Here is a 27573-nt window from a genome sequence, read left to right as displayed (position 1 = left end):
CTTTGAAGGTGGTTGGTTCAATCCTCAAGTCAATTTAGACTTGATTTTTTTTCCAGTTAATCATTTACCCATCCGAAGGACGTCAAATGTAGCTGAGATTCCCAAAATAGACATACAGATGCAAATAACTAGCCTGTATAGGTCTATCCTCCTTTGGTGCAAAATAAAATAAGATTCCGCCAAAGCAGTGGACCCCGAGTTACTTCTTGGTTATAATGTTGGCCCCTTGGACTAAACCAGTTGAAAAGCCCTGGTCTAAGCAATGTTCAGAAATAACCAGTCACTTTTAAAGCCATTTTAAATGAGAGGTGGCTTGCATCTGATATCACTCCAAAATCAAGTTGTTCTGGTAGGCTTTTCTGGACCTTTGACATCTAACAGCACAAGCTATGGTCTGCAGAGTGTCCACAGCATCGGAAAAATCGTTCAAACCAGCCAGGGTTGGGAAATCCAGATCCAGAAAGTTAGAAAAACCCTGCCTCCGTTTGGCTTTAGCTACTGGTGTATCTACTCAACCTGCGTGAGTAGAAAGACCTGGGGCTAAAGCCAAACTGTAGCAGGGTTTTTACTTTCTGGACCTGAATTTTCCATCTCCCTCCCATGGTGCAGCCACACGCCTTTTGGGGCTGATCTTCTGTCCAATGGGTGGTGGCGGCTTTGAGGTTGAACTTGAGCGAGCGGCGGAATGTGGCCCGTGGGAACGCGGGCCCCCGTTGGCCTCCGTTGGCCCCCGCATTCACTGGGGGGCACCCGGGTGGTGTCACGGCTCATTTGCATAAAAATCCGGCAGACTCAAATGAAGGCACGAGGACGGCGCCACTTTCACACGCGCACTCCTGCCGTGGACTCTGTGGGTAAGAACTTCACACTCACTCGCGTTACAGTAACATTAGGTTTAGTTTGACACATTTTGATTATTTATTACATGTGTATTTGATCTTTTATAATTAGATATGATTTACACATGTGCGTGTGTGTGCACACGTGTGTGTGAGAGTTTATTTTTAGGCTTCTTTAAGGTGTGTGTGTGGGGGGGATATGTCAATGAACTCTGTGAACGTTATGTGCTTGTGTTTAAATTTAAACAGACTAAATCTGTCTCAAGAAAAGAATGCTTGTATTATTATCATTATTATCATCATTATTATTATTATTATATACCAGCAAGCCAGCTGTATTTGGTTTTATAATTATTTGAGGATTCACTTCTAAGCGATTTCTTTAAGGCGTACCTCATCCGTTAAGGTTGTTGTGCAGACAACCTTATGTTTGTTCGTTTTGTTACTGTCCTGTATCTCGTGCTTTCATTCATGGACACGTGGTTTGGATATGTGGTTTGTTTAAATGTATGGACAATACCTCAAATTGCCATTTACATTTTTCTATTATAATATGAAATGTTTATTGATATTATTCCATGGGAATCTAGTCATTTGTTTCATACAATAAACATAAATAATTGTATTACAATATATATTTATAAAATTATATTTTGAGTTGTGTGTTTTAAAAAGTTCAAAAATAACCTAGAGAATAAAAACCTAATCTAAAGTAACATTTTGTTGCTGCAAATAAAACGCCAGCACATCAGCCTGTTTAAATAGCAAACCTGTTTTAAATACCAAAGACACAAGAGATAAATAAAACAAAACGTAATTTGCCCGCTGGAAAATGTGGGGGGGAAAAAAATGAAGAAACAACCTTTTACGTTGTGTACACGTCATCAGTCGTCTTCAACAAGTGTTGATCGCACAGTTCAAATCAGACAGTTATAGAAATAACATTTGAGCAGTATATCAATCTGACCGACTCATTCTTAAAAATGTGTAAAAAATAACACGAATTCTTCCAGTAGTGTTCATGAAACATGCAAAAAATATACGACTGTACCATAACAACTCTGGTCCCAGTTTTACAATATTCTATATTGTAGCTTACTCCATATTCGCCACACATTTCCAAATATATATTTATTTTTTAAATACGAATAAATAATAATGAATCACATTTGACTTGCTGATTGGCCGAATGGCAATGACGTATTTTAAGTAGGGCGTGTTGGATTCGTTTTCAATTCATTTACCTGATGCAAGAACACTTTGTACCTTGAATTACATTAATAAGCACGAAACGTCATGTTTTGTTTTGTTTAACCATTAGTAATTCTATCAGAAAAAATATGTTTTATTGTTACCCATAACGTAAAAGGGATTACGACTTTCTTATTATTTTAAATGTGATCATTAAAAAAAACATTAGATACACATTTATTACATTTATTATACATAATATTAGTTATAATAATAATCCTAATAATTTTCATCATCATCATCATCATCAACGAAAGCATGCTTTACCAATATAGTCTGAGCAGTTGACAGCACACGTTGCATCTTTTAGTTCGTTTGAATCACCTCACTATAAATTCGATCAATTGTCTTGCAACATTTAAAATTCTGTGAAATGTGTTATATCATCAAAATCACTGCGTTAAAGTTCCCACAAAAATGCAAATTTACGGGTCAGAACATTCGGGCTAGTCAAGAGAAATAGTTTCTACTGTGCAGTTCAGCCTAATCGCCGAAGGGTGTCGCTGTTTCGTCCTGTCGCCTGCATCCTCAATCAAGTCGCGTATTTGTCCATGTGCTTATTTGTTTGATTTTCGCCAATGTGGACCATTTTATGAAAATACATAGTTTGGTTTAAATAACCTAAATATCATTAGGTAATGTCTTAAATTATGAGGTCTCAAACTACCGCATGTATTAGTCACATAGAAAATTGAAACAGATACGAAAAGAACATTAGCAAGGAAACCATACATGTTTTTATTATTACGATTATGTGGACTATTTTATAGGCCTACACCATATCCTAATTCTTGTTAAGCATACATTTATTTGCTGAAGAAATGGGACAATTAAGAAAGATTTAAAACGGGGTGAATCCACTTTTATATAATTGTAGAGTAAAAATATAAGATGCTTAAATTACGCTTATTTTGTAAGACTTAGTAGAAAATGTTGCTCTCTAATTACTTTTTGGCACCACAGCTGCATTATTGTGATTTTTTTCATTATTATTATTTCATATCTAACACACCATGCATGATTTTTACGGCTCGTTTATTCAACACATATACAGTACAATATGGGGCCTGTTTGGCAAATTTAACAGGCCCCGAGCCGGCGAGATCCTCCCCCCTCTCCCTCCTCCCTTCCTGCAACCTTTTCTATATGCATGAACATTTTGCTTAGCAACATACACGCGCGTGAATATTTGTAGATCAGGTGAAACCTCCCAAAGGAGATTTTAGGTTCAGACAAAAACCATTTGCGTCAACCAAAATAGATATTAAAGATTAAAAAAAGAAATTTAAAGATATCTAAACTGGCTTTTTGTTGAAACAAAAAAGTGTGCGTGTGTGTATCCTGCAGCATAAACATCTAAATCTTCTGCATGTTTTCAAAAATACAGTAGCCTACTTCAGCCAGCTAAATAATGAACTAACCGCAATAATACAATTCCTGTGCGTAGCCTAATGCAATTAACAACCAGATGCATGCATGCGTATAGCTTGAGCCACTCCAGAATGTTAATTAGCAAAGTGGAGATTGTTTAATGAGGCTCATACGCGCGGCCATGTGCTCGTCTGAGAAGCATTGATGGAGAAGGAGGAGGAGGTGGAGGAGGACCCGCCGGCATCAGGGGTGAGGGGGGGGGGGGTATTGTTGTGAGCCTGGGAAAGTGTAGCAGGGCTGACGCCAGACTCTGGCGTGCAGCGTGGGGGTGCTGGATGCGGGACCAGACTGGATTGTCATGGAAATGTCTCTCCAGCACGTTGTTGAACTTGATTTTGACTTCTCCCCCCCCCCCCCCCCCCACCCTCCCACGCCACACCCCTTTCAGTTTGGGTTGGGGGTGATGGGGACCCTATTTTCCTTAGCACACACGCTCGTGGGAAAATCCATCATGAGCACTTTAGTGTGTAAATGCATCCATCTTTTATTAGGCCTATTGTTATTATTAGTGTCGTTTTGCGCGTAATTTATCCGGCGATCCCCTTCGTGCACGCGCAATATTTTTTTAGCGTGTTTGTGTCAACGTGTGACTTGAATATTTACACAGCATGCATGCAGGAAGAGGCCCGGCACATTGCGCAGCCGATTGGATCTTATAAATGATGCAGAGTGGAATCTGAAAGATTCAAGATCCACGTGGCCCGACATCCATGCACCCTCGTCATATAATAGATTGCCCACGCGCACCATAATCAGATATGTAACTGCTATCTGGTGCAGGGTTCGTCTGGAAACCTGCTGCAGGTATAGCTTACCCTCTGGTTTTTTTTTTTTTTATCTGCACATCACGCACGTATACGCGCATACAGTACTTTATAGCCTAACCACACGCACACACGTATGATTAGAATTTGAGCAGAAATGGCAAGTTACTGGTGTGTGTGTGTGTGTGTGTGTGCGTGTGTGCGTGTGTGTGTGTGTGTGTGTGTGTGTGTGTGTGTGTGTGTGTGTGTGTGTGTGTGTGTGTGTGTGTGTGTGTGTGTGTGTGTGCGCGTGTGTGATTGTTATCGTCATGCAGTCCAAATATCAGTCATATCTTAATATCACTCCTAGATAAGGATACCCATGCATGCAGTCGGCGCGTGCGTGTGTGTGTGTGATGGGGTGTGTGAGTGCGCGCGCACGATTTGGTATCTTCTGTACCACCAGAGCACCAAAAAGCACCTGCTCGGTGCCATTTTAACCGCAGTTTTGCTTCAGACTCTAAATGTAGGCTATTTTAGAGTTGCCTGTATTGTTATACAAATGTTTGAAAAAGTTGTGTGGGTTCAAAACAATTAAATTGGAAGGATGTTTACACTTGTGTTCATAAGTTTACGGGGCAAAATTTGTAAGACCATTATTAAAAGAAATAATTGAAGCAACCAGAAAAAAATGATAGAATCCCAATTAATTTTTAATGTATTTGAGAACATAATCGATGAAGAAAACAAAGTCAGTCATATTTTCACCCAAATGCTAAAATTGCACAAATAGCAGAAAACACATGCAGAATAGACTTGCAGGTGCAAAATAGGTCAAACTAACAAGTGAAATAGGTCACCCGATTTTGAATTGTATCTTCACAATAGAGCGGAACAATGCTATTGTCGTTTTCATTTTTTAAACCTAACGTTTAATTTTGCAGTGACTAAAATTCGGATTATTTTCATTTGGACGCAATGATGATTTTGTAGGATGTATAGCAAGCTTGAATTCAAATAACTGCATAAGAACGAAAATAAAACTTGAATCAAATTCTAATTTCCTTGAGTACAGTCTCCAAATATGAATTTAATAAAGTCTCCAAATCTACCTCCCTTCAAAAAATGCAAACACTGCAAACCATGCAGGACCACTGAGACCATTTACGCTGAAAAATGGATGCGAATTAAACACATTCATTCTCATATCGTCTTATAATGTTTCCATGCAGATTCCCGCCTTTCTCTCTCTTTCTCTCTCTCTTTGTAATTCCCTTCATCCCATCCCTCCCTCCCTCCTTCCTTCCTGGATGTGAGGCGGAGTTAACGCGTGTGCGCTCCCCATGTGCACTTCTTTGCACTTGTCAGTCGCACTCTGCAAGAAGCTGCAGACCACTCGGAGTTGCCCTACACTGGCTGCACACTTTTTATTTACGGCGCAAAACATGCACCTTTTTAGGGGCATTTGAAAAGCGGACTTTTATTCAAGCGAGCTTTTATTTTTTCTTCTTTTGGATACTGACTTCAGTGAGGAGGGGTGACGGTAGTAGTCCTGATGGCGTGCAAGTAAGTGTGTACTTTTAGACACTTTAATTGCACGAATTGAGGGAATTTTATTCAATGACGATGTATTTCCCAATTGTATTCAAAACACTTTGAATCTTAAATCTTGTTCCACAACGAGATTCATCTCGGCGTGTGCAATAAGATTAAAAAATTCCACTCAAGATTCAAAGTGTTTATTACTATACGTACATTGATTCTCCAATTAGGCGCTATTACATGCAGGAGCATGGACGCTAATTAGGCGCTATTACAATAATGAGTGGCCCACTTAAGCGCGGCAACGTGATGAACCACCCTCGTGCGTGCATACGTGCGTGCATGCGTGCGTGCGCGTCCACGCGCTCTCCTCTCAGCTTTGGGAGGTGCGGCGCGCGGCCTCTTTAAGAGAGACGACAGGCTTAGTTTGTGTCTTTGGTTATCTAGCTGTATGAGTTTTAATTTCATAAAGCTAGAGAACCGAAAGTACCAACTGACGCCGAACACCTCGCAACGCCCCCCCCCCCCCCGCCCCAACCCACGACGGGTATCTGGACCGGAGGACTCGCTCAAGGCAGCATCCGCTGCATGGATGCTGAGAGGATGCTCAAGCCGCCACCGAGGAAAATGAGAAGGATGCTGATTATATACGCTCCAGAAAAGAAGACTGGGTGCTTCACTTGCTGATGGTTTGGTCCATTCCGTGCGTCATGCGCGTTTTTTAGAGCTCAACTCAAGCCATTAATCATCTGCCTTTAGGAAACAAAAGGCGGCGTTTACGCGCACGTCGGAGACTTGGAACTTGTCAGCGTATGGACGTTTAAGGCGCAATAATAACAGGAGAGGGAAAACGTTGAAGGTGTTAGAAGGTCCCACGTGATTGGCTCGTTTGAGGGACACGTGATGTTGTTGGCAGCAGCCTCCATCTTTCATAGATGTTTGTTTATGCCACTATGCTGTCGTCACAAGATGACAAATACAACATTCATTTCAATATATCTGATCTATAGGATTTTGGTGATTAAACATTTGACTAGTTCAATTTTAGGATATTTTAAATTAAATTAATAGTTTTAGTATCCTTTTGCCATATATTTCATTATATAGTATGTGTTCTACATGTAGCATTTTAGTTCCCCATCCATTATATTCCTACCTCGCATAAAAGCACAGTATGGGCATAGAACAAATTCATGACATTTCCATCCATTTAAATGGGAAATTAGTTCAGCATTTTCTACAGAGTTGACCTTTTTACATGGCTCCCCTGGATGACGGGAAATTGGTATCGCGAGTGCAACATCAAAAGCAGACCCCTGTACTGTCCATATGTTTGCTCAACGGGTGCTTGTGTCTTATTAAGTACAATATGATGTACGTACGTACATATGAATGCATCACAAAGTCGGATTTTGAGTTTCCACCGGCTACGACGTTTCATATATCATATCTTGTTTTTGAACCGTATTCAATCGAGTGGGTTGTTTTTGCCAGCGAAGAACAAAATAGGACGACGCATACCGTTTGATCTATTCTTAGTGAGGAATCATCAAGCCTAGGAGATATCCCTGAAGTCCCAGCATGCTCTATTTAGACCATGACTGACAGTATTTGATGCGCATTGTTAGATGAGAGCTTGGCCCAAGCATGACTGGTTGTGTGATTGTTTTACATGGAACACGCATCAACTTGTACTAGTCTCTGTTTTTGTAGCTTAGCAACTAGCCCGGATGCTGCAAAGACTCCATTTATTGCGTTTCCTATTACGTCATGTGTGCTAACATTGTCGTTTTGGTTTCTTTCAAAGGACAACGCCAAAGACATCAGATGTAAAGTTGGCTTCTGAAGCCAGATGGCTGGCAGCCATAATGAGGAGCTCGTCCGTCAGCCTGCAGGTACACGTGTGCTTCAGTTGTCATTTAGAGCCTCGCTTTTATAGTTTGCACCTGGAGGTTAAATGGAACGATGCTCCGGGCTTATTCGCAGGATTAGGTGTGTGTGTGTTTGCACTCGTATGTGTGTTTCTTGAGCCACTGATACTGGAATTGCTGGTCCGTATTTTTTTTAAAGTAGTACTTTGGTTTTAGCTTGGTTTGGGACTGGATCATGTGATGCACGAATATTAAATAGCCTCAGGGACAGGCAAACATTTCAAACATTTCCTATTACAAACAAAAAGTATCATAAACATAAACAGGTAAATTATAATCACATTTCAGCAATCATGCAAACAAATCTGTGGCTTTGTCATCCATTTTAGGAAACAATAAAATGTAAAGTGCTGAACTTATAATTGAGTGAATCAAATGTGAAAATTTTCCAAAAATAAAGCCTTCGACTGCTTGGAAATTAAAGACAGCTACAATTTGATAAAAACCTACATGAAAGATGGCTGACAAAAAAAATGACGGCTGTGTCTGCCTATCTCTCATTATATAGGCGAAGTGATATTTACACACATAAACAGGCAGGTATCATCTGCTTCATGCAACACACACAGCCCATCTCCAACTGCAGACATGTTGCTTTGTCTCACAGCAAAGTCATAATCCAATATCTGAGCGACTGCAACAATGTTTGCGTTATCCTAGCACTGAAACAAAAAAATATAAGAGCTAATAATTGTGTAGACGCCAAAGGCATATTTGGTATTTTCCTAATGGGATCAATGGAACACCGTATGAGCCCACTTTTTGTTGCCTTGGTGGAGGTCTATTCTTGACCGATTAATTAAATATAGTCAAGATGGCGATGATAAAACAGAAAACCTAATGTTTCTAGTGGTCGACGAAACAACAATGGAAGCGTCCAACATTTGTTTCTGCCTTTCAAGTATTAACATCTTTTTACCCCCCCCCCGCCCACTCGCCCGCCCGCCATTGCACACACACACACCTCTTTCATTCTCATGCAGTCAGCGTTTTATCCCTTTAACCACGATGATCCTATTTGTCAGGTAGAGAGTGTGGTAGGTGGTGGGGAGGTGGCCGTGTAATCTTTGCTGCGGTTCCTTTATCCCGTTAGGCGAGCGCTGGAGTCGGGCTCAAGCCGCCGTTTTGGACCCGCTGATGTGGAAAGAGCGTTTGGGTGGCTCTGTCCTTTTCGTCCTTAATGCCTCGACACGACAACCTCCCCTTGGCTCCTTGTTATTGTCAGCAAAGCTTGCACAAAGGTGCGCGGCCGATGCATAATTCAACCACGGCGAAGCATTTAACTGACGCGTCAGCGTTCCGTAAATTTGGCTGAATTATTTCTCGTCTTCAAAATGGCGGCTGTACTTGATTCCAACTAAATCCCGCAGAAGGCAACATTCCATCTCCCCACTTAGGCTCCTCTTTTCACCCCCAGCATTAAATACAAAGTAGCCTACATATTATCACCAAGGTCAAATCGTCACGGTTCCGCAACCTTGACGCTCAATAGAAAGCTCAGATATTCAAATTTAGGATGGAGTTGAGTTGCCCCGATTTTTCCCAAGCTCACAATTAGCATATGCAAGGAACGGGCCCCGCTCTGCTGTTTTCTAAAGTGGATGTAAATTATAACCTCCGTATTATACAGGCTGATGGCAGATAAATCTCTGCAGTAATGCATTGCAGAGAGTGGGGGTGGGTGGATGGGGGGGTGGGGGGGTGTCACCGTGCCTATGTATAAGTGGCTGAGGTACTGTACAATGGCCGGTGGCAGATGGAATACAAGCCAGCAAAGCGCTTGCTAAACTTTCCTTCCATCAAAGCAGAATCATCTGAAATTCTTCTTAAAGTGTACACACAGCGCTCTGGACAAATATTAACACAAGGAGATTACTAAACTGAAAATTGCACTTGTTCGCCCCAAAAAAGGCCTCGCGAGCAAAGTGGAGATCTCTTTGGAATCTCTATGCAAACGAGGGCTTGAATAATAAGATGTATTTATGAAGGGTTGGTGAAGGGGTGAAGGGGGGGGGGGGGCAGCTTTTGAAAGCCACTAGGCCGCGGCGTGAATAGGATTGAAGGGGAGGCGAGGGGGGAGTGGAGGGTCTAGTCGGACAAGGGTAAGGGGGTCTAAGAGGGGGGCCCCCCAGCAGTCTAGGCCTCAACCGAAGCAGCTGTGAAAAGGGGTCCCGTCTTTTTCCCACGCCCAGCAAGACGCGCAAACACTGCCGCAACTCGCTAGGGTCAAGTCCCATCACTGATATATACACTCATGCGCACACGCAGGGGAGCGTGTGTGTACGAGTTGTGCAAATTAACAAGCCGGGCCGCTGTGACATAGGGACACCTGCCATACCCCCCCAGAATGCCTTGCGGGCCCACTTTTTCATCAAGGGTCTGACGAGACAACAATTAGGTCATAACTTCAACTTGAACTCAAAATGTGTCTGCGGACTTGACAAAATAAAAAAATAATGCCTTGCACCACTAGAACCATTACATTATTATATATATGTGCTTATTTTATTTATATATATCTATATATAGAGAGATATATATACAGACACACACACACACGTATGTATTTGAACAAGAAGAAAAAGAGTGACGCCATGACCTTCTGTCTTTTTTTTTTGAGGGAGGAGCTGAAAGACATTTTAAGTCGAGGACAACACTCATCATTTCCATGCTATGCTCCTCTGAAAACAATTAGCCTGCACAAAAGCAAAGAAGGTCAAAAACATCACGCAGGTACTAAGTAGTCTCACATTTAGGGGAAAAACAAGGATTTGCTCTTTCCATTATTGCACGTCTCTTTAAAAGCTTCACCGGGAGCTTTTTAGAAATGTCGGCAGCTGCTCTTTTGGCATGGAGAGGCTGTTGCTCCCATTCCTAACCGTGCGTGGTGCAACAATCTCGGTGCAGCGACACTTATGAAGAAGCTAACGCTACACAAAACTAGTCACGGTATTTTGTCCTCGCTCCTCCTCGTAATCATTTTCTTCCCTCCTATTCAGATGACTTTCAAACCGAGTAGAAGAGCCTCCTAATTAGCTCTGTAAAGACACTTTGTGAGGAGCATCATGCACATTGAGAGCGGATACGTGACAGCCATAGTGCTAGCGCACAGCGTATGGACCCTTAATGAGCTTTGTCAACCGAGTGTGTGTCCTGCTGTTTGGGCCACCTTTGAAAGCGACGCGTGCACGAAGAAAGCGAGAAGTGTTTGAGCAGGCCAGAATGCAGATGACGATACGTGGACCGAAAGACGGGCATCATCGCTTTGAGTCTTGTTTGTGCTCATTTATGGAGAGGAAATATTCACGGGGTCACATTGTTCCTCAGATCTTCAAGGGACTGTTTGAGAGAAATAATAGAACTCGCCTCTGCTGGGGAGGTTGCGCTTTCATTCCATTTGTTTGCTTATTATCTAGCACCACATCAATAAAAATCCATCAAACTTTGCGGGGTGTACTGCAGATCACAAACTAAACATTTTGGTGCAGTCTACCATCTTATCAAAGAGGATTTTGAAGTAGCTCAGTAGCTAGCTAGTTTTCTTGCTAAAATAATTTGATGCAGAAGGAATATTGTCAGCCATGTTGGAAAGATGTCTTGACCACTTACCTTTGCTGAACTTTTCGTAGGCTTAGCAAGAGCACACACTTTAATGTGTATGGCTGGTTTAGGAAGTTTCCTAAAAAATGAAAAATAAAGGCATTAGCACTGAGTAAGTTATTTCCCAGTGCAATATATTCCCTAAATGATTCCTTTTTTGTCCCCCCCTTCATTTGTAAAGCCCAGTTTTGATCATGTTACTACTCGGCCCCATGTTGATACATTCAGAACATCTTGAAGCATCCACTGATCACCAACGGTGAGAGGAAAAAAAAGGTTTTGACAAAAACAAAGAGAGGCCAGGCGATCATTGGGGCATGATTCAATGTGGCTGCAAACAGATGAGAGTCGGAGGTGCAGCTGAGATGCAACGGGGAGAAGGAAATGGATGGAAGTTGCAGGGATCGTTTGTCAGCATCAGAGCCAAGCTGCCCCGCTGCGCCCGCCAACATGCTAAAGTGTCACTCAGGATGCAGACGGACAAGCAAAGACAGACATTTGTTACTTCTCAAAGCGGCCCCCCTGCACGCTCACCTGCTCCATTTCCTGGATATTCCAGCGCACGTATATAAACCTAATCTATTTCTTCTGTCTGACAGTTCCCCCCCCCCCCTCCCACACTAATTGTCCCTCCTCTCATTTTGCTGTGGTTCGTTGCTCTTCCTTCAGTTTGTAGTCTTTTGCGTCAGCACAATGAGCTCACTTCTTGCTAACTACGCAGCCACACAAGCTTACATGTCTTGAATATGAAAAAAATGTGGCTCATTATGTTTTGGTGTTGAATAACACTATTGTAGTGTTTCTGTCACTGGTTTCTTGGACCCACCTTACTTTTGTCCATTCTGGAACTCTGTGTACTTTTCCCAACTGATCAGTTCCGGTTTTGAGTAGCTCCCTCAATTGATCTTTCTCTTTGGGCTGTTTGGAATATTATTTATTATTCTTGTGCTACATGACCAGAATAGTCCACTTATGGTCAGTTCAATGCCCTGAGAATGAAATGACCATCAGATTATTTTTCAAAATTACTCAGCCCAAATTTAGATCACTATTTAAATGAGCACAAATATCGGTAAATATTTTGCATGAACTTCTTATAATCTATCCCAAACCGTTGGACACAACCCTCGTCAATTTGTGCAAGCATGTAATTATTCAAGGCTATCGTGCGATTGTATTCGCGGACACAACTCTGTTTTGTTCAAGTCCAAAGCCACGGGTCACGGCACCACCAATCCCTCCCCCTTGCACACCCCCGTTCCTCTCAACTTGATAATGTGTCTCCATTCTTTTTTTGCTTGGCGGAGGAGGGCTGCCCTGAACCAACATTGTCCCTACTGCAGCTCTTAGGTTGGTTTGTGTGCGTGTGTGTGTTGCGGAGGGAGGGGGGGGTATTGTGTGTGTGTGTGTGTGTGTGTGTGTGTGTGTGTGTGTGTGTGTGTGTGTGTGTGTGTGTGTGTGTGTGTGAAGGGATGGGGAGTTAACACTCATGTGTGGACCAGTGGCGTGCATAGTTTGAGGCACTGACTCCTTCAGAGCCAGTTCTACAAATACATAAACCCAAAAGCGTAGCTTATTCTGCATTCTACGCGCGCGCACGGACGCGCGCACACAGTTTTTGGTCTTACCTATATTTATAGATGAAGAAAAAGCTCCGTTACTTTCTTGTAGAAGTCTTCGTTTAGGCAACTTTTCTTTCATTTTGGCCAGCATCTCATGAAGCTCAGATGCAATCACTTCTATCATCACTGACGTCATCAAATCCCCAAAATGCCTCCTTCACGTCAGTCCACTTCACTTTTTGCACTAAAGTGCAAAATAACAGAGATCTGTGCTTAGTTTGACAGCTGTTGTCTCGTCTACCTCTACAAGCAACAAATGGGGCAGCATTAATCACCCATTGGCTCACGTACGCCCCCCGGCGGTGCGGCAGAGTACTATTTGCCGCAACCTGTTCCTTTTTACTGCAGTTTTATGTCCCATCGGCAAAACAAAGCGTTTCACCTTTGTATTGAAACAGGAAAATTCAGCATAGACTTAAATCACTTTATAGCAAAATAGTGACATGATAGCTAGCTAGTATATATATGTACACGTGTGTGTTTTCAAATAATTTAGGCAATATAATGCACTGCTAAGCAGAAAGCTCTTCAACAAATTTGTACTGTATTATTCCTGCAACAAGTCGTATTTGATTCTATTGTGGTATTCTAGTCTTATTGTAAATGACTCCACTACGAGCCGAGTGTTTTTCAAAGAGCACACAGAGCTCAGTTTTATTTGTTTGTGTGCAGCGGTGGGCGCCTTGGGGCAGGTTACAAAAGAGCAAGTTGGCGTTTTCTTCCCACATATTTTTAATCAAAGTGCTACTGTTTGCATTTGCATTTGCATTGAACGGAGGGATGCTGAATGCCAAAGGTGAGATTTTGTAAAACACTCCCTTTTTTTTTTTCTAGATGGAAACATGGGTGGGTGGTTGCAAGGCTGGATGAATCCGTGTAGATGACTGAACTCCAAGACCCCGGTGCAGCTCATCATCATTGCCATGGGCTCTTCCTTGTCTCCTTCTGTGGTCCGCATCTCCATCCAGGGGTCCAGCTCAGCACATGAAGCCTGAGCGGGAAGCTAGTGAGTGGGCAGAGAAGGATGGAGAAGGTCCCTGAAGGCTAAAAGCACCTCAGCGGGAGAAATCAATACCAAGCATGCTCGCTTCCAAGTAGGCTTTCCTCTGCTTCTTTGTGGCCTCGGGGGCCTGCAGGCCTCCAAAGGACGGGCCCTTTGCGGCCCCTCTCAGCTGGACCGGACCCCGTCTTCACTTGGCTGTGTGCGGTTTTGCTAAGGGGGATTTCTCTCCTCACCCAAATGATTCCGATACACTGCCGAAGCGCTGGCAAGAGGGAGCCTGTTTTTTCTTCATCTTTTTCCCTTGTACAAGACTGACATATTCCCCACTTTAATTCAAAACCAATATGGGGCTTTTGACATCTTTCCATCCCCAGCTGTTTATTTCTGCAACCATTTGACAAAAAGACAGAGAAGGCATATCTTCCTCTCAATCGAGTGGTAAGTACTTTTTACCATCTCATTCTAAACAACACTGCAATCACAAACGTCCGCCTTCGTCATAACCGCATCACCACGCAGGGATTTGTGTGTGTGTTTGCCATCCAGATGGGCACAGCTTCAGACAAAATGGCCACCAGACTTTCCCACTGCCAAAGATGGCGGCCGCGTCCTCGGCGCTCTGCCATCTGCGCGGCGCTTTAGTCGTCGTCGCATGCAAATGGGGGGCTAATTGCATTTGCATAACCTTCCAAGTTGTTACTGGGCCGTGGGGATAATTGCGATGAATGCATAACGACAACAAGGAGGAAGGAGGCAGGTGATTTTTTTTCGTAAGCGTAATCACAGCAGTTAGTGTTTGTTTTCAGCCATGTTGTTTTGGTCGCTTTTCGGTTATTGTGAGATTAAGGCTGCGGCGGTCCTTGTGTGCCATATGGTGTGTGTGTGTTTGCATGCAAATGGAACTGGAGAAAAGATTAAAGCATTTTCTTTGTTAATCAGACAGTTCTCTGTCATGTCCGTTGGCGCACGCACACCCACACACACACACACACACACACACACAAATTATTAAATTAAATTAACACCGTGTTTAAATGATGTATCATTATTTGATTCAAATGTATTGCACACAAGTGAAGTGAAAATTGTACCAAAATTACCACTTTGATCATCTGTGCTTATTTTTTTTTTTTAAATAAAAAAATTCACATGTATTACACAAAAACAAACTCTTTTAAAAGATTAAATACAAATGTAGTCTACAATAAAGTTAAATACAACTGAACTGCGCTTCACAATGTACTGTACTGGATTTTGTTTATTTTAACAGATCAATTTGAACATTTAATTTAATGATCAAGTAGCACTCGAGGGAACCTGTATACCAGTGTTTCCCAACCTTTTTTCATTCACGGCACACCTTTTCATTGGAAAAAATCTCGAGGCACACCACCAACAAAAATCTGTTAAGTGTTACACCAGCTTCTATATTAAAATCAGTTATATTACAACAAAAGACGTAAAGTTCTATTCCTAGATATGTATGGAGAGTCGAATAATGGAACAAAAATAAATACTAAATATTCTTTAAATTGTATTTCTTTTGTAAATGAAAGTGACAGTTTTTGAACAAAGGTTTTAGACAGTGTAAGGAATAAGCTATTGAAAGTGATTGCGATCAAAATCCAAAAGAATCAAGATGGCTTTGTTTACTGTTTTAGACTAGCTCTATAAAATATTGCGACATTAAGAACAAAGTCACTTTTAAAGACGCTCTGCTGTTCTGACAGCGGCTGAGCGGCTATCACAGTCGAGGTGTCTCGACTTGACTGTGTATTTTACGTTGGTGAAAAATGAACAATCCAGGTTCTCCCGTTGAACTACATGCTCTGATTTCCATCGGACCGAAAACGCACCACAACCGTCATAGTGTCACTGTTAGTAAAAGCACACAGCAACTAGTGATGTGCATTCCAGTTCTTTTAAGTGAACTGAACCTTTAGAATCAGTTCATTCAAAAGATTCGTTCAAACGAATCGTTCAACGAATCGTCCCCCCCCCCCCCCACACACACACACACTGAACAGGAAGTTGCGTCACTGACTCGTCGCGTTCATGGACGGGAAATTACATCACTGACTCGTAAAGTCCCGCCTCCATCTATCGCTCGCTGCTGATTAGTCGTTCGCGAAGATTCACGAGTGAGTGACAGACAGCATTGCTGCTATACCAGCCAACACACGTTTTGCCGACATTGATGTTTTAATTTTGTATTTGTTGGGTTATAGTTGATGGTGTTATTATTCCGAATATGTTTAAATAAAAGGTTGATAAAAAAAAAAAAAACGTTATGCCGACATTTATTTTGGGGGACACCAACTCATATAACAACGTAAAACACACATACATATTGTCATATAAAGCAGTTAACCAAATGTGTGATTTTTATGTTTTGATTGGCGAATATAAATACAAGGGTTAGGGTTAGAGCTAGGGTTAGGGTTAGAGCTAGGGTTAGGGTTAGAGCTAAGGTTAGGGTTAGGGTTAGAGCTAGGGTTAGTGTTAGAGCTAGGGTTAGTGTTAGAGCTAGGGTTAGTGTTAGAGCTAGGGTTAGGGTTAGAGTATGTGCCGATGCCACAACATGAAATCTCAAGATTCTCCGATTTGCCACGCATGCACGATTAGCAAGGCCTTGCGCTAACTGACCTGTGGTTTGGCGATCCTGTTTACAATGCGCTCGGTATTTAATGTTGGACAATTTCCCACGGCACAGCTGAACATCTCTCGCGGCACACCAGGGAAACACCAATATAGCCAATAATATACATTCCCTTTCTTTGCGTAACTATGAAGATTTGTTGTCATGGCATTTGCCGGCATAAACAGATCATTTTGCAGTGCTCTCGTCATTTTTTTTTTTCAGAGCTGTATAAAGCACAGGTGAAAGCATTAAGCAAATAAAAGGTAGCTCAGACAAGCACACACGCTAATTAAGAATGGCTTCTACAAACTCCAGGCAGACAGACCACAAAAGTCTCATTTTCATGCATATGGCTGTCTGGTTACCATGGCAGTGAACACGTGAGCTTGCTGGTGGGGGGGAAAGGGGCTTGTGCGTGGAAACGTATAGATAGGGCGCTTTCAGGGAGAAATTGTAGCTTGGAACCATCGCTGGAAGTTAAATTGCAGGCTAGAAAGCGGCGATGACTGATAAAATGTCGACGCTGGATTGGAAGATTCGTATTTCCAGGCTCATTAATTCACACGACGGGGGTCGCCCCTATTTGCATTCGCCCATCCAGACAGCTGCTGTGCGGTACAGTTTGGAGGCAAAATGGCCGTCACGCGAATCACATGTCTGGTGGCAGGAGAATGTGAGAGGTGGGGGCGAGGGGGGGGTTCACATTTTGGGGTGTCTGGTTTGAGAGAGAGTAGACTGGTGTGGGGGAGCAGAGGATGGAGTGGGGGGCGCTTTTCGGAGAAGGAGTGGGGGGGGGGGTGTCTGGTTTTAGTAGACCATTAATGAGAGGCTGGGTGATGGAGGGAGGAGGCGGGTCGTTTGTCTGCGTTTGCGAACATGCGTCTGCATCTCGCTCATTTGCATAAAGCGGCAAAGGGCGTCCATATGCTGCAAGGCACCAGAGTTGTTTTTTTTCATCCATGCAAGAGAAGCAAGAAGATGCTCTAAAGCCACATGTCTGAAAATAACACTCCTCCTAGGTTCAGGCTGGCCGCATCACTTGGGATTCGTCCAATGAGCTGCTGCTTCCGACCAATCGCAAACCATCAGGAAGAAGAAAGCAAAGGCTGACACGAGTTTACCCTTCGTGTGTACCGAAATGGAGTACAAACAGCACGGGGGGTGAAAAGGATTGTGGGTAGGAAGTGGCAGACTCACTATAGAATGAGACAAGTCATTCGAAGCATTTTCATGATTATTTGGAACGTTTTGCACACGTCCTTAAAATTGTCGTCATGAGGTAACTGCCTCCTCAAGAATCTGTTTTCTGTGAAATCGCAACCAGTATTTTTCTTGTGTCCTGTCGCTATATACTTGAGAATATATATCGTCAGGTGCAGTCAATACGGCGGGATGTCAAGTGTCAGACAGCGAGACACAAAGAAACACAAGGCAAATCTCCATAATGTCTGCAGTGACTGTGATAAACTGGGAATGTGAGGAGCGTGGGAAATGCCACCAAAACAGAACAGAGCGGGCGAGACTGCTTTTGCAGCAGGTGAATGAGGACCCTAGAGTTCAAGGGTCAAGGCCAGTTGAAGAGGTTGTCTGGTTGTTTGCTTGTCGTCTGGGCCTCGCAGCATGCTAATGAAGCGGCCGCCCCGGTTTAATAGGCAGCTATTGTTCGGTCGGTCTGGCTGATAGGGTTGGAAAAGTGACGTAGTATTTTGACATGCGTTTAGAATGCCGTGTTGTTTTCTAACTAAAGTTGTCCGCACGTCCAGCTTCCTGGGTTCATTTTTGAGCGAGGCCTGCCGGCGCTAAAGGAAGGAAGTGAATAGATGAAGAAGCGCATGCACGGCTATACCTCTGTGCTCTCTTTATGCTTGCGGCTGCAGGCTTCATTAGCTCGACAGAAAGGGACAGCTCTCTCAATAGACCCATAGACCTGTCTCACTGGCACAGGCTCGGTCGGGCTCAGTGGGGTGTGTGTGTGTGCATGTGTGTGTGCGCGCCGGCATGTTTGTATGCGTGTTTCCCCGACCATTCGCACACCACGGGGCCTCATTGTTTTGCACTCATGCCTAAAGGAGGCTTCGGCATTGACACTTTTTTTTTTAAGGCTCAAATCTCTCTTTGTCCCTCATTCTCTCGTTTTCCCCGGCAGGCTTTCCATTATTCTCCATTTCACAATTTTCCTCATTGTGATGCTTCTTTTTTGGGGATGTAAGCTCAGATCTTTTACAAAAAATAAAAGAAAAAGCACATTCCATGCAGCACAGTGTTATTAGAGCTGTATTTTCAGTCGTGCCCTACTTTTGCTGATGTTTGTGACAAATTACTTTCTGGAATTATGGCCTCAAAAAAGTCAACCCTCAGACACATTTAGGAAAATTAATAGTCGGAAACGTTTTGAAATGTTTTAGCTTTGTCTGATTTTTTTTTACCTAAAATACCTGACTATGCATAAATGCTGATTTCAAGTTGAGTAAAATTGTTGTACTTCCAAGGTTGGAGTAAAAGGAGAGTGAACTTTGTTGTACCTGCATAAAGATGCAATCCTTGACTCAAATATGGGAACGAGAAAGGAGGCAAAGCAAAGAACGATACTGTGGCCTGGTTTGTGGTTCCGTTGGGATAGCGACACTTTTTGCCTGCAAAATGAGATAGCGTGAGCTCTTTTAAGACACACACATTGTTCCATCGTCTACTTTGTTGTTGAGGTGGCAAGAAACTTTTTGTCCTACATTTTCCTCGCACATACGCGACTCATCATTTCAATCTTCAACTTGGCAAAAAGCCATAATGAGGTTTGCTTCACACTCTCTGGACACGTATGTAGCTGACATATAAAAAATATATAAATATATGTTCCAGACCATTTCAAAATGTTAAAATCTACAAATGTATTTTTCATTTTTAATTGAAATCTTTATAAAGATTCTCACTTGCAATGCTAACTTGGCACCAAAAACAAAAAACCCAAATAAAATATACTGTACTGTAGATATAGAAATCATTAAAAAAATATATAATATGTTCTAAAAAATTGTGTTATTTCTTGTTTTCCAAAAGCATTCAAATATGACTCGGGCTAGTACTATGCTATGCGGCCGACAATATGTTTGCATTAAGCTAGCCGACGCCGTAGGCTAGACAGACTAATGGAAATTAGCATAGATATTATGGTAATTATAAACATTTGGACAACATCTGCTTAACACCAAACAGCAACCATAAAATACTAACATGCATATATTGTCTCTGGGCTGCAGAAAGAAAGACAATTGCAAACAATGACAATGAAGCCGTGTTACTCAAAATTTGAAATATTGTGAAAAGCCATTAAAAACCGTTGCTTAAAAATGCTAAATATAAAGCGCGCTCGAATGATGTAGTGGGGGAAACACTGTACCTAATAAAGTGTCTGCTTAGCCTTTATGTGTGTGTATAACACACCGTCAGACCTCACTCGTGTCCTGCTGGGAAGATTTCATTCCCATAGCCTGGGTGAAGTGGGGGGCACTACGACACTATACACACACACACACACACACACACACACACACACGGTTGGCTCTTTTGGTGTAGCTGTCACTCGGCCACCCATTCAGGGCTCAGTCACGGCCACTTAGAGCGCAGCAGACTCAGGGATTCAGATGAGCTGTGATCCAATGACATGTATTTATAATGAGGGGGCCGCCAAGACGTCTTTGTTGCACGCACAATATCAGCATAAATGTGTGTGTGTGTGCGTGTGTGTGTAAAGAGAAGAGAATCAGCATCACATTCTGAAGCCACTGCAACTCTTCCAGTTGTATTGGTATTTAATAGTAAACCAAATAATTCTTAAATATTCCTTAACATTATAATACAAAACTTTTTTTTTTACATTGGCTGACATTGTCAGATTGATTTAAGAACGCACGCAAGAGCAGTACTCGATGATTTTGCGCATGTTTGTAAATCAAATAAGTCATGCTTATAAATAGTCAATCCACCTCCACTGACCATGTCCACATTTCTCACACGCATTATTCTTATTGTCTCCGAGCAGTTACATCACCCAGCCTTCATTTTATCTCGTCACGATCTAACCTTTACACATCTCACTCTCGACGTCTCGTAAATTGTTCTGTATACACTGCTTGGGGTTTGTATGAAGCGGAACTGCGCCGCATTGTACTCAAAAGTGCTTAGCCGATTCAGAGAGCAAAATATTCTAATCAACTGATGCTGTGAAGATCCACATCACAGCATTACAACTTGAATAATTGGGGAGAAAATAAAGTGGCCATGTTTTCGATGACACAAATGTGCTAATTTCATCGAATTCGTGGTCATAAAATAGTGTATTTTCTGCTCTGGAGGTGTTCCTAATGTTAAGGCTGGCGATCAATGTTACACAGTCTGCAAGCCGCTATGTGTGGACTACAGCAGTGCATACATTAAGCACTGGTCGGGACAGCGTGGGCAGTAGAAGAGCTCTGGAGAGTCCTGAGGCCTCTCATAATTGCTTCATGTCTCAAGAATTGTATCTATCCAGGGATTCTATTCAGCCATAACGACATTCGTCACTCGCCATCCTGTGAATCTTGTGAAAAATATCGTTTTATTATATCACGTAACTCCGAACCATAAAAGGCTTCTTTACTAGCCAGGTTTTTCCTTGCCGTGCGGTGATGGTGCAAAAGCAGACTGTTACCCTGTCTGTGTGGGCGTGTCATTTCCCTCGGGTGTGATTGGGCGGCTTCCCGGTGACTAGGAATTTTCTTGGCACTCCACACGTAAGGGTCAAGGGTGACTTAACGTGGACTCATAGTCAGATGCATTCCAAGTCAAGACAAAGGTGTCCTTTCTGTAACTAGGCACCTTGTTTTTCTGGTATTTTAGACTAAAAGTGCTGTGTCAGTGCTGTGATGGGACACACACACACACACTCGCACACACGCACGCAATATTCATTTCGAAAACTGTCAAGCAATGATGATTTTTGCTGTATTCTATTCCTCACTCATGTCCTCTTTGTGTCTTTTTGCAGAATGTGATACCGGAAAAGAACAGGGATTCCTAGTTATGGTTGTGGACCCATTACATTGTTATCCTGCTATTTAGAATAGAGTTGACGAATACGTATGTATTGTGTGTATATTTGGAAATACACTGCAAATAATACAGGTGTGCCTAACTGTGTCAACTTTATATTTTTCTGATGAATTGTGATTATTATTTTCATTTAACTTTAGGTTGAAGAATTGACTTCATTGATTTTCCATTAAAACATGTATCTTGTATAAAAACCTATCAATAAAAATTCTATTGATTTGACTATTATGCTCCAGGGAGTTTGTTCACAATTCATGTAAAAAATATAATGCAAATTCTATTAAGTGTTTCTAAATATGTACAATTAATATTGTATATATAGTAAGCAGAATAGAGACATTAAACAGTGGTCTATCCACATCAGTGGAATTAATTTTACTGAATTGTCTTTTTTTTGCATGCCAAAATAAATATCTGTCATATTCCATTGGAAAAAACGTTTCTAATTTTAAATCTATTTTGTAAATCAGTACTCATCAGAAATATGATTACAATTAAAAACAATAATAATCCATAAAGTAGGTCAATTTTTGTAAAAGTGACTATTAGAGCAAAAAGGTGTTAATAGGTCTATCTATAATTTGCAGTTATTTGTACAAGTGGGCTAATCCTATTCTTTACCTCCTCTACTAATCATTTTACTGAGGTTTTCTTTAAAAAAAAAAAAAAAAAAAAAAAAAAAAACTGTCCTAAAATCTTTTTAATTTAAACAAAAACGGTGGGTGTACTTGTCAGGACCGATTAGTTGAAGAAAAAAAAAGAGAAATAATAGTGTTAAGATGTGAGACACAAGAGGAGGTGTGTAAGTGAAAAGAATAGATCTGAATAAATGCAAATTGTCCCTGCCTCTCCGTGGCATCTTGCCAAGTATCTATGGCAACCACATCTTTTGACACACACTCCATCTTGGTCTCCTTCATATCCTAATAAGTCCCTATAGCTGTCTTTTCAAACACTCATGCTATATTTGATTCTCTATTCTTTCGTTAAATTGTCCCACAAAGTCAAAACCCAGTGTTCAACTCAAACGGTGAAAAGATCATATTGTTGTCTTTGTAAAGTGACCAATAGGCATCAAGTCAATAAAAACGTTTTGGTAAAAAAAAAAAAAAAAAAAAGGCTTATTCAGCGTTTGATTTGATAACTTTAGAGTCTAGTTTTTTTTTTAATATATTACGCCATTGTGAAGCGTTCACGGTCAAAGTTCAAGTTCAGGCAACAAATTGTGACTCGGCCATACCATTCCAAAGCACTGTGCTTGCACTACCATCTAGCGACCGTTTGCGGAACTGCTCATGATAGATCAATTTCTGTGATTGGGGGGCCCTCTAGCGGCTTTTTTCCGCAGTTACAAAGCCCTAGTGTATCGACGAAATCATGTTGCTGCTAAAATAGTTCCTCCTACTAAAAAGCATTGTAAATGACTTTTTTAACCCCTGCATTGCAAATAAAAGTAACAGAGGAGACATTCCAATTGTACTTATCAGTTTTAGTGAACATTTGAAAAGTCCTGCATCAATCCGAATGCCGTGTATGCAATGAGATGAGGTACGCATGTACACACTCAGATGGCACAAAACACTGTTTTGAACAACTTGTAACAATACACACCGTGCAATACCTTGAACTCTGAGGTATGCAAATTGTGTTAAAACAATTAAATCGACAAGTATATTAAATGAACATTAAAACACACATCACTCAAATTGTCAGAATTTAGTGTTCCATCAAGTCTATTCAAATGAACCCAATCCGACAGCGTGAACCTGCTGTGGCCGTTAGTCAAACCAAAGCCAAAGTATAGGGAGGAAAGTGATGATCATTTAAGGGTCCGTGACTAACAGTGTCATAGAAAATGCTATTTTCAATCTGCAGCATTTCAGTCCAAAAATCTCTGGCAACACCCCCTTGCATGCAAGTATATCAAAAAACACGCTCAAATCGAATTGGTTGGAAACGATTTGTGAGACGTGGATTGTCTCCGCCCCTAAATTACCAGGGTTACAAAACCCGGATAGAAAAAGAAAAAAAAAAAATGGACTGACGAATGGCATTCATTCTGAGTCCTAATAATCTTCCACCAGCAAACCACCTCCAGCAACGCACCATCAAAAACTAAAATAAATAAATAAATGACCAACCTTGAAATTTGGTTGGTGAAAGTAGCTTAGTCATAGTAAAGAGTGGTTACTATTCTGGCCAGGCACTTGAAGAGACGCTACTGAGATGCTTGCAGCAGCTTGAGTTGAGATTTAAAGGCATCGAATGTGTCGTCATCTTTGTTCGATAGTGCAGGTTTCCCCAAACTGGGGACCTCAAACAACTACCACTTCAGTTTTGTGGCAATTAAAAGCTGATTATCTCGAAAAACTAATTTAGGTGTATGCTCGTATATCGTAAAATGGGCAGTAAATAAATGGCAGCCTTTGTTGAACCATGGAGCAGATTTGCACTTTGACACATGACGAGAGCACGCACAGACGCTTTGTCACATCTTATGGAAGCACAAATGTTAGGAAACATTACCACTTACTGGGAGTGTGTATGTTTGCCTCCATCGGCACAAACCTTTTTTCTCATTCACGCTCCACTGAAATCACCACATCCAAAAGTTCTGTGTTTTCAAGCCATTACCGGGACGTGTAGCCCATCTCGTGCAGTTTCCTCAGGAGGATCTGCGTCAGGTCAAAGGTTGTGAAACTGATCCCCACCGCAATGGGCCCTTTGACCCAGTTCATGCTGAGGCCTTTATAGAGCCCTCGGATGACTCCCTCCTCGGAGACGATCTCCCTCATAGTGCCCAGGATGGTGCCGTACGTGTGACCGGTGACCCCGGCGGTCTGCATGCGCCGCCGCACCACGTCCAACGGGTAAGACGCCGACTGGCCGATGAGGCCGGCGCAGGCCCCGAAGGCCAGCCGCTCGTACGAGTAGGGCTGCGGGCGTCCGCTTCGCTCTGCGTCAGAGGCCAGCGCATATAAGCTATTTTATATAACACAAAGATGTGGTTAAACCGTACCTGCATGAAGCTTTTTCAGCGTCTCGTAGGTAAAGAAGCTGAGGCCCGCATAGGGGACCACGCCCAGTATGGTGGGCGTAAAACCTCGATAGAGGGTCTTCAGGCCCTCTTCCTGGGAGATCCGTACAAAAACATGCAGAATGTTGCTGTACCTAACAACAGAGGGCACTGTTTCATTTCCACAATGTCTACACTGCAAGTATTTTTGTTTCTATATTCCTGACAGACAACCGTTGCCATCGTGACATTATTCAAAAACTTTCCAAATCCAGCCAGTGTGTCTTTATCGATAATTGCGGCCTTACATTTCTTTCGGTGTGACGGCCATCCGAGCTCGCACCATATCGAGAGGATACGTCAACATGGCTGCGGTGGTGCCGGCCATCGATCCGGCCAGTAACCTCGGGAGTGGTGGGAGGACCCTGGATCAAACACCAAACAAGAAAACATTAGCCTCTCTTAAAACCTTCATCCTATCCACAGTGTAATAAATCAAGTGTGTGTATGGCGTGCTGACTCACTTCCCCTGAAAGCCATAATAGTCGCCCAGGAGACTTTTGTACTCCTCGTGAGCGCAGAACTGGATGGCGGCGTACGGGATGACTCGCACCATCGTGGCAGAGTTGCCGCGCCACAGTGAGAAGAAGCCATCCTTAAGATATGTGCGGTAGATTAACCTGTAGGCCTCCTGAAATACAAACAGCAGCTTACTTGTCGAACTGATCCTAGTGTCAATAACTCAGATCAAACTTACTTTTGCAGAGAATCTTGATGAAGACACTGAGGGGGGGGGGGAGGCGGGGGGGAACAGCCCATTATTGGTGAATTCATGAGACACTTATACAGTTGATGTAATAAGTCTACACACCACTTGTGCAAGCATACCATTTCATGTATTTTTACCTCCCCTTTCCTAAAAAAAATATTAAAATATGTCTTGAATTTTCAAGGTTACTCAAATTAATAGTAGACAAAGATTAAAATGATTTCATTCTTTCATGCGACAAAAAAAAGTGGCACTTGAACAGAGGTGTGTAGACTTTTTCTACCATACATTTACTTGGGTTCACAGTCAGAACGAAACCACAACTACAATGTGGCAGACTTTGACAACCCTGACCTATAATCTAACTATAGCAAACAGTTTCCACATTTAGACTTTCCCAGCATCCATCTTGCCTTGAAAGATGATTTTAGTCCTGTCCAACGGCGCAACAGCTGTTTTGGCCACAGCTCCTGCTAAAGCCCCCGAGAAGAGCGAGTTGAGGACAGAGCGAGTCTGCTTCAGGCCCTGTGCGGCAGGGAAAGGGTCACGTTTGAGTTAAATCAAGTACAAATAGTGTATGTTAACCATGTTTGTATTGCTGTAGATTATTAAATACGATTTTGGCCTGAGAATGATTGATGGCATCTGATGGACCATTGGACAAAACTCACTTTTACCATTCTTTTTTTTTTGTATGCTGTTCACAGCTAATTAAGAAAGACAAATAGCACTTGTTTACTCACTTCTGACTGAGTGGAGGCCCGCGGCAGCACTTCTCCATGGGCGAGTGCTGCATGTTGATCCTGCACCCCACTCCCCATGCCAGAGGACTATGCGGTACACCACTTACTTGGAGCGCACTCATGAATTACACCACTAGGGGGCAGTAGCTCTGGGAGCTGAAGAGTAGGGGTCAGAAAGGACATGGATTCCATTTAAATGGTGAAAAACTCTTCATTGGACACAATTAATTAAGGCCCGAGCAACAAGTCCGCTTCTTTACTCACTTTTAACACAAATCTGTCTCATTCTTGTGCTCATCATTTTAACAGGCGATCACTTATTTATATGATCAAGACGAGACATGGCCACAATGTTTGAGAGCCTAAATTAATCTACTCGATGTTGTGTTCATCAGTTGCTCGAAGTAGATCATTAATTTAGCTTGTGGCTCCTTCACCTTGACGACAAGCCTGCTCACAACCCTCTAAGCATCTGACAGTTCCTAGCAAAAAAAGAAAAGCCCACCACCATGGAAGAAGAACTTTTCCAACACATTATTGTCAAATACAAAGCTGGAGAAAGGGTGGCGTTCATCAGTTGCTCAAAGAGCTCGTTCACTCTGCACAAGTCTTATCACGTTCTGCAGATTATGTACAGTACTCTAACAAATTCTGAAACTCACCACGACTTCGGACGTTAACGCATCCCGTCACCTGCGTTTAAAAACACTCAATAACAACATCACACGGAACAAGTTGCTTACCTAATTTAACACCAGCACAATTTCCAATGTTTTGGGCAAATTTCCTCCGGTTGTACTTTTCAATCCCGAAATCGTTTCCCCCGAAGACACTTTTCTGCATCAAAAGTTAGCCGAACATTGGTTTAGATAAAGCTAGCTAGCTGTTAGCTCGCTGCTAACCAACTGCTTACGTTAAATTTTACAACAGCAAATGCACTTCTATAGCCATAAGATAAGTTGTCGCCTTATATGTACACGAACTAAAGTGATTCTATCATTCAACCGCACAGTGACTTTGAGTGGCTGACATCGTCCATGCCGCTTTTGCTGCTCCTCCTGTCACAAGCTGAAGAAACCTGCTCACCCCCACCCGTTGCTAAGGTTTGACAAGTGCGAGTGGTGATGCATTATGGGAAATGTAGTCTTATCAAGGCAAGACGTGCCAGGATAGGCCGGATGGAGGGGCGTCAACAGAAAATTCAGACCCGTTTGACCTTGAATTTAACACCCAAGTCTTAGCAGTTTTATGTCATTGTAAAGTGAAAATATGTCATCCAAATTTGACATACCACATAGAAGGGAATTGTTAGTATACTCTTCACACAAAATCTAAATAGTTCTGTGCTCAACAAAAC

At 42.3% G+C, this 27573-nt stretch overlaps 1 protein-coding gene and 1 long non-coding RNA gene across 8 annotated transcripts; one reads left to right on the top strand and one right to left on the bottom strand.

Annotated features, from left to right (window-relative positions):
* Positions 1-690: 690 nt before the first annotated feature.
* LOC119137667 lies at positions 691-21952 on the top strand. Of its 5 annotated transcripts, none has more exons than XR_005100972.1 (4): positions 691-854; positions 7614-7701; positions 13794-14400; positions 21624-21952. It is a non-coding gene; the product is annotated as an uncharacterized LOC119137667 (long non-coding RNA). The 5 variants fall into 5 exon arrangements; XR_005100971.1 differs by lacking the exon at positions 691-854 and adding an exon at positions 5606-5830; XR_005100975.1 differs by lacking the exon at positions 691-854 and adding an exon at positions 6302-6477.
* Positions 21953-24017: 2065 nt separating this feature from the next.
* On the bottom strand, positions 24018-27311 carry slc25a42 (solute carrier family 25 member 42). Of its 3 annotated transcripts, none has more exons than XR_005100970.1 (9): positions 26960-27311; positions 26217-26372; positions 25887-25998; positions 25462-25487; positions 25229-25395; positions 25013-25129; positions 24708-24859; positions 24252-24644; positions 24018-24142 (listed from the first exon to the last, which is right to left on the bottom strand). XR_005100970.1 is itself a non-coding variant. In XM_037277174.1 (9 exons), the coding sequence occupies exons 3-9, from the start codon at positions 26292-26294 to the stop codon at positions 24319-24321; spliced, it is 978 nt and encodes a 325-aa protein (XP_037133069.1). In that variant the 5' UTR covers positions 26295-26372; positions 26593-26698; positions 26960-27311; the 3' UTR covers positions 24018-24318. The 3 variants fall into 3 exon arrangements, 2 of the variants coding, with proteins under 2 accessions (XP_037133069.1, XP_037133068.1); XM_037277174.1 differs by adding an exon at positions 26593-26698 and having other exon boundaries at positions 24018-24644; XM_037277173.1 differs by having other exon boundaries at positions 24018-24644.
* Between the last annotated feature and the right edge of the window lie 262 nt (positions 27312-27573).

The sequence above is a fragment of the Syngnathus acus genome, chromosome 17 (assembly GCF_901709675.1).
Source record: "Syngnathus acus chromosome 17, fSynAcu1.2, whole genome shotgun sequence".
NCBI classification, from domain to species: domain Eukaryota; kingdom Metazoa; phylum Chordata; class Actinopteri; order Syngnathiformes; family Syngnathidae; genus Syngnathus; species Syngnathus acus.
Note: the sequence above shows the minus strand (reverse complement) of the source record. Positions and strands in the feature narration are given on the sequence as shown.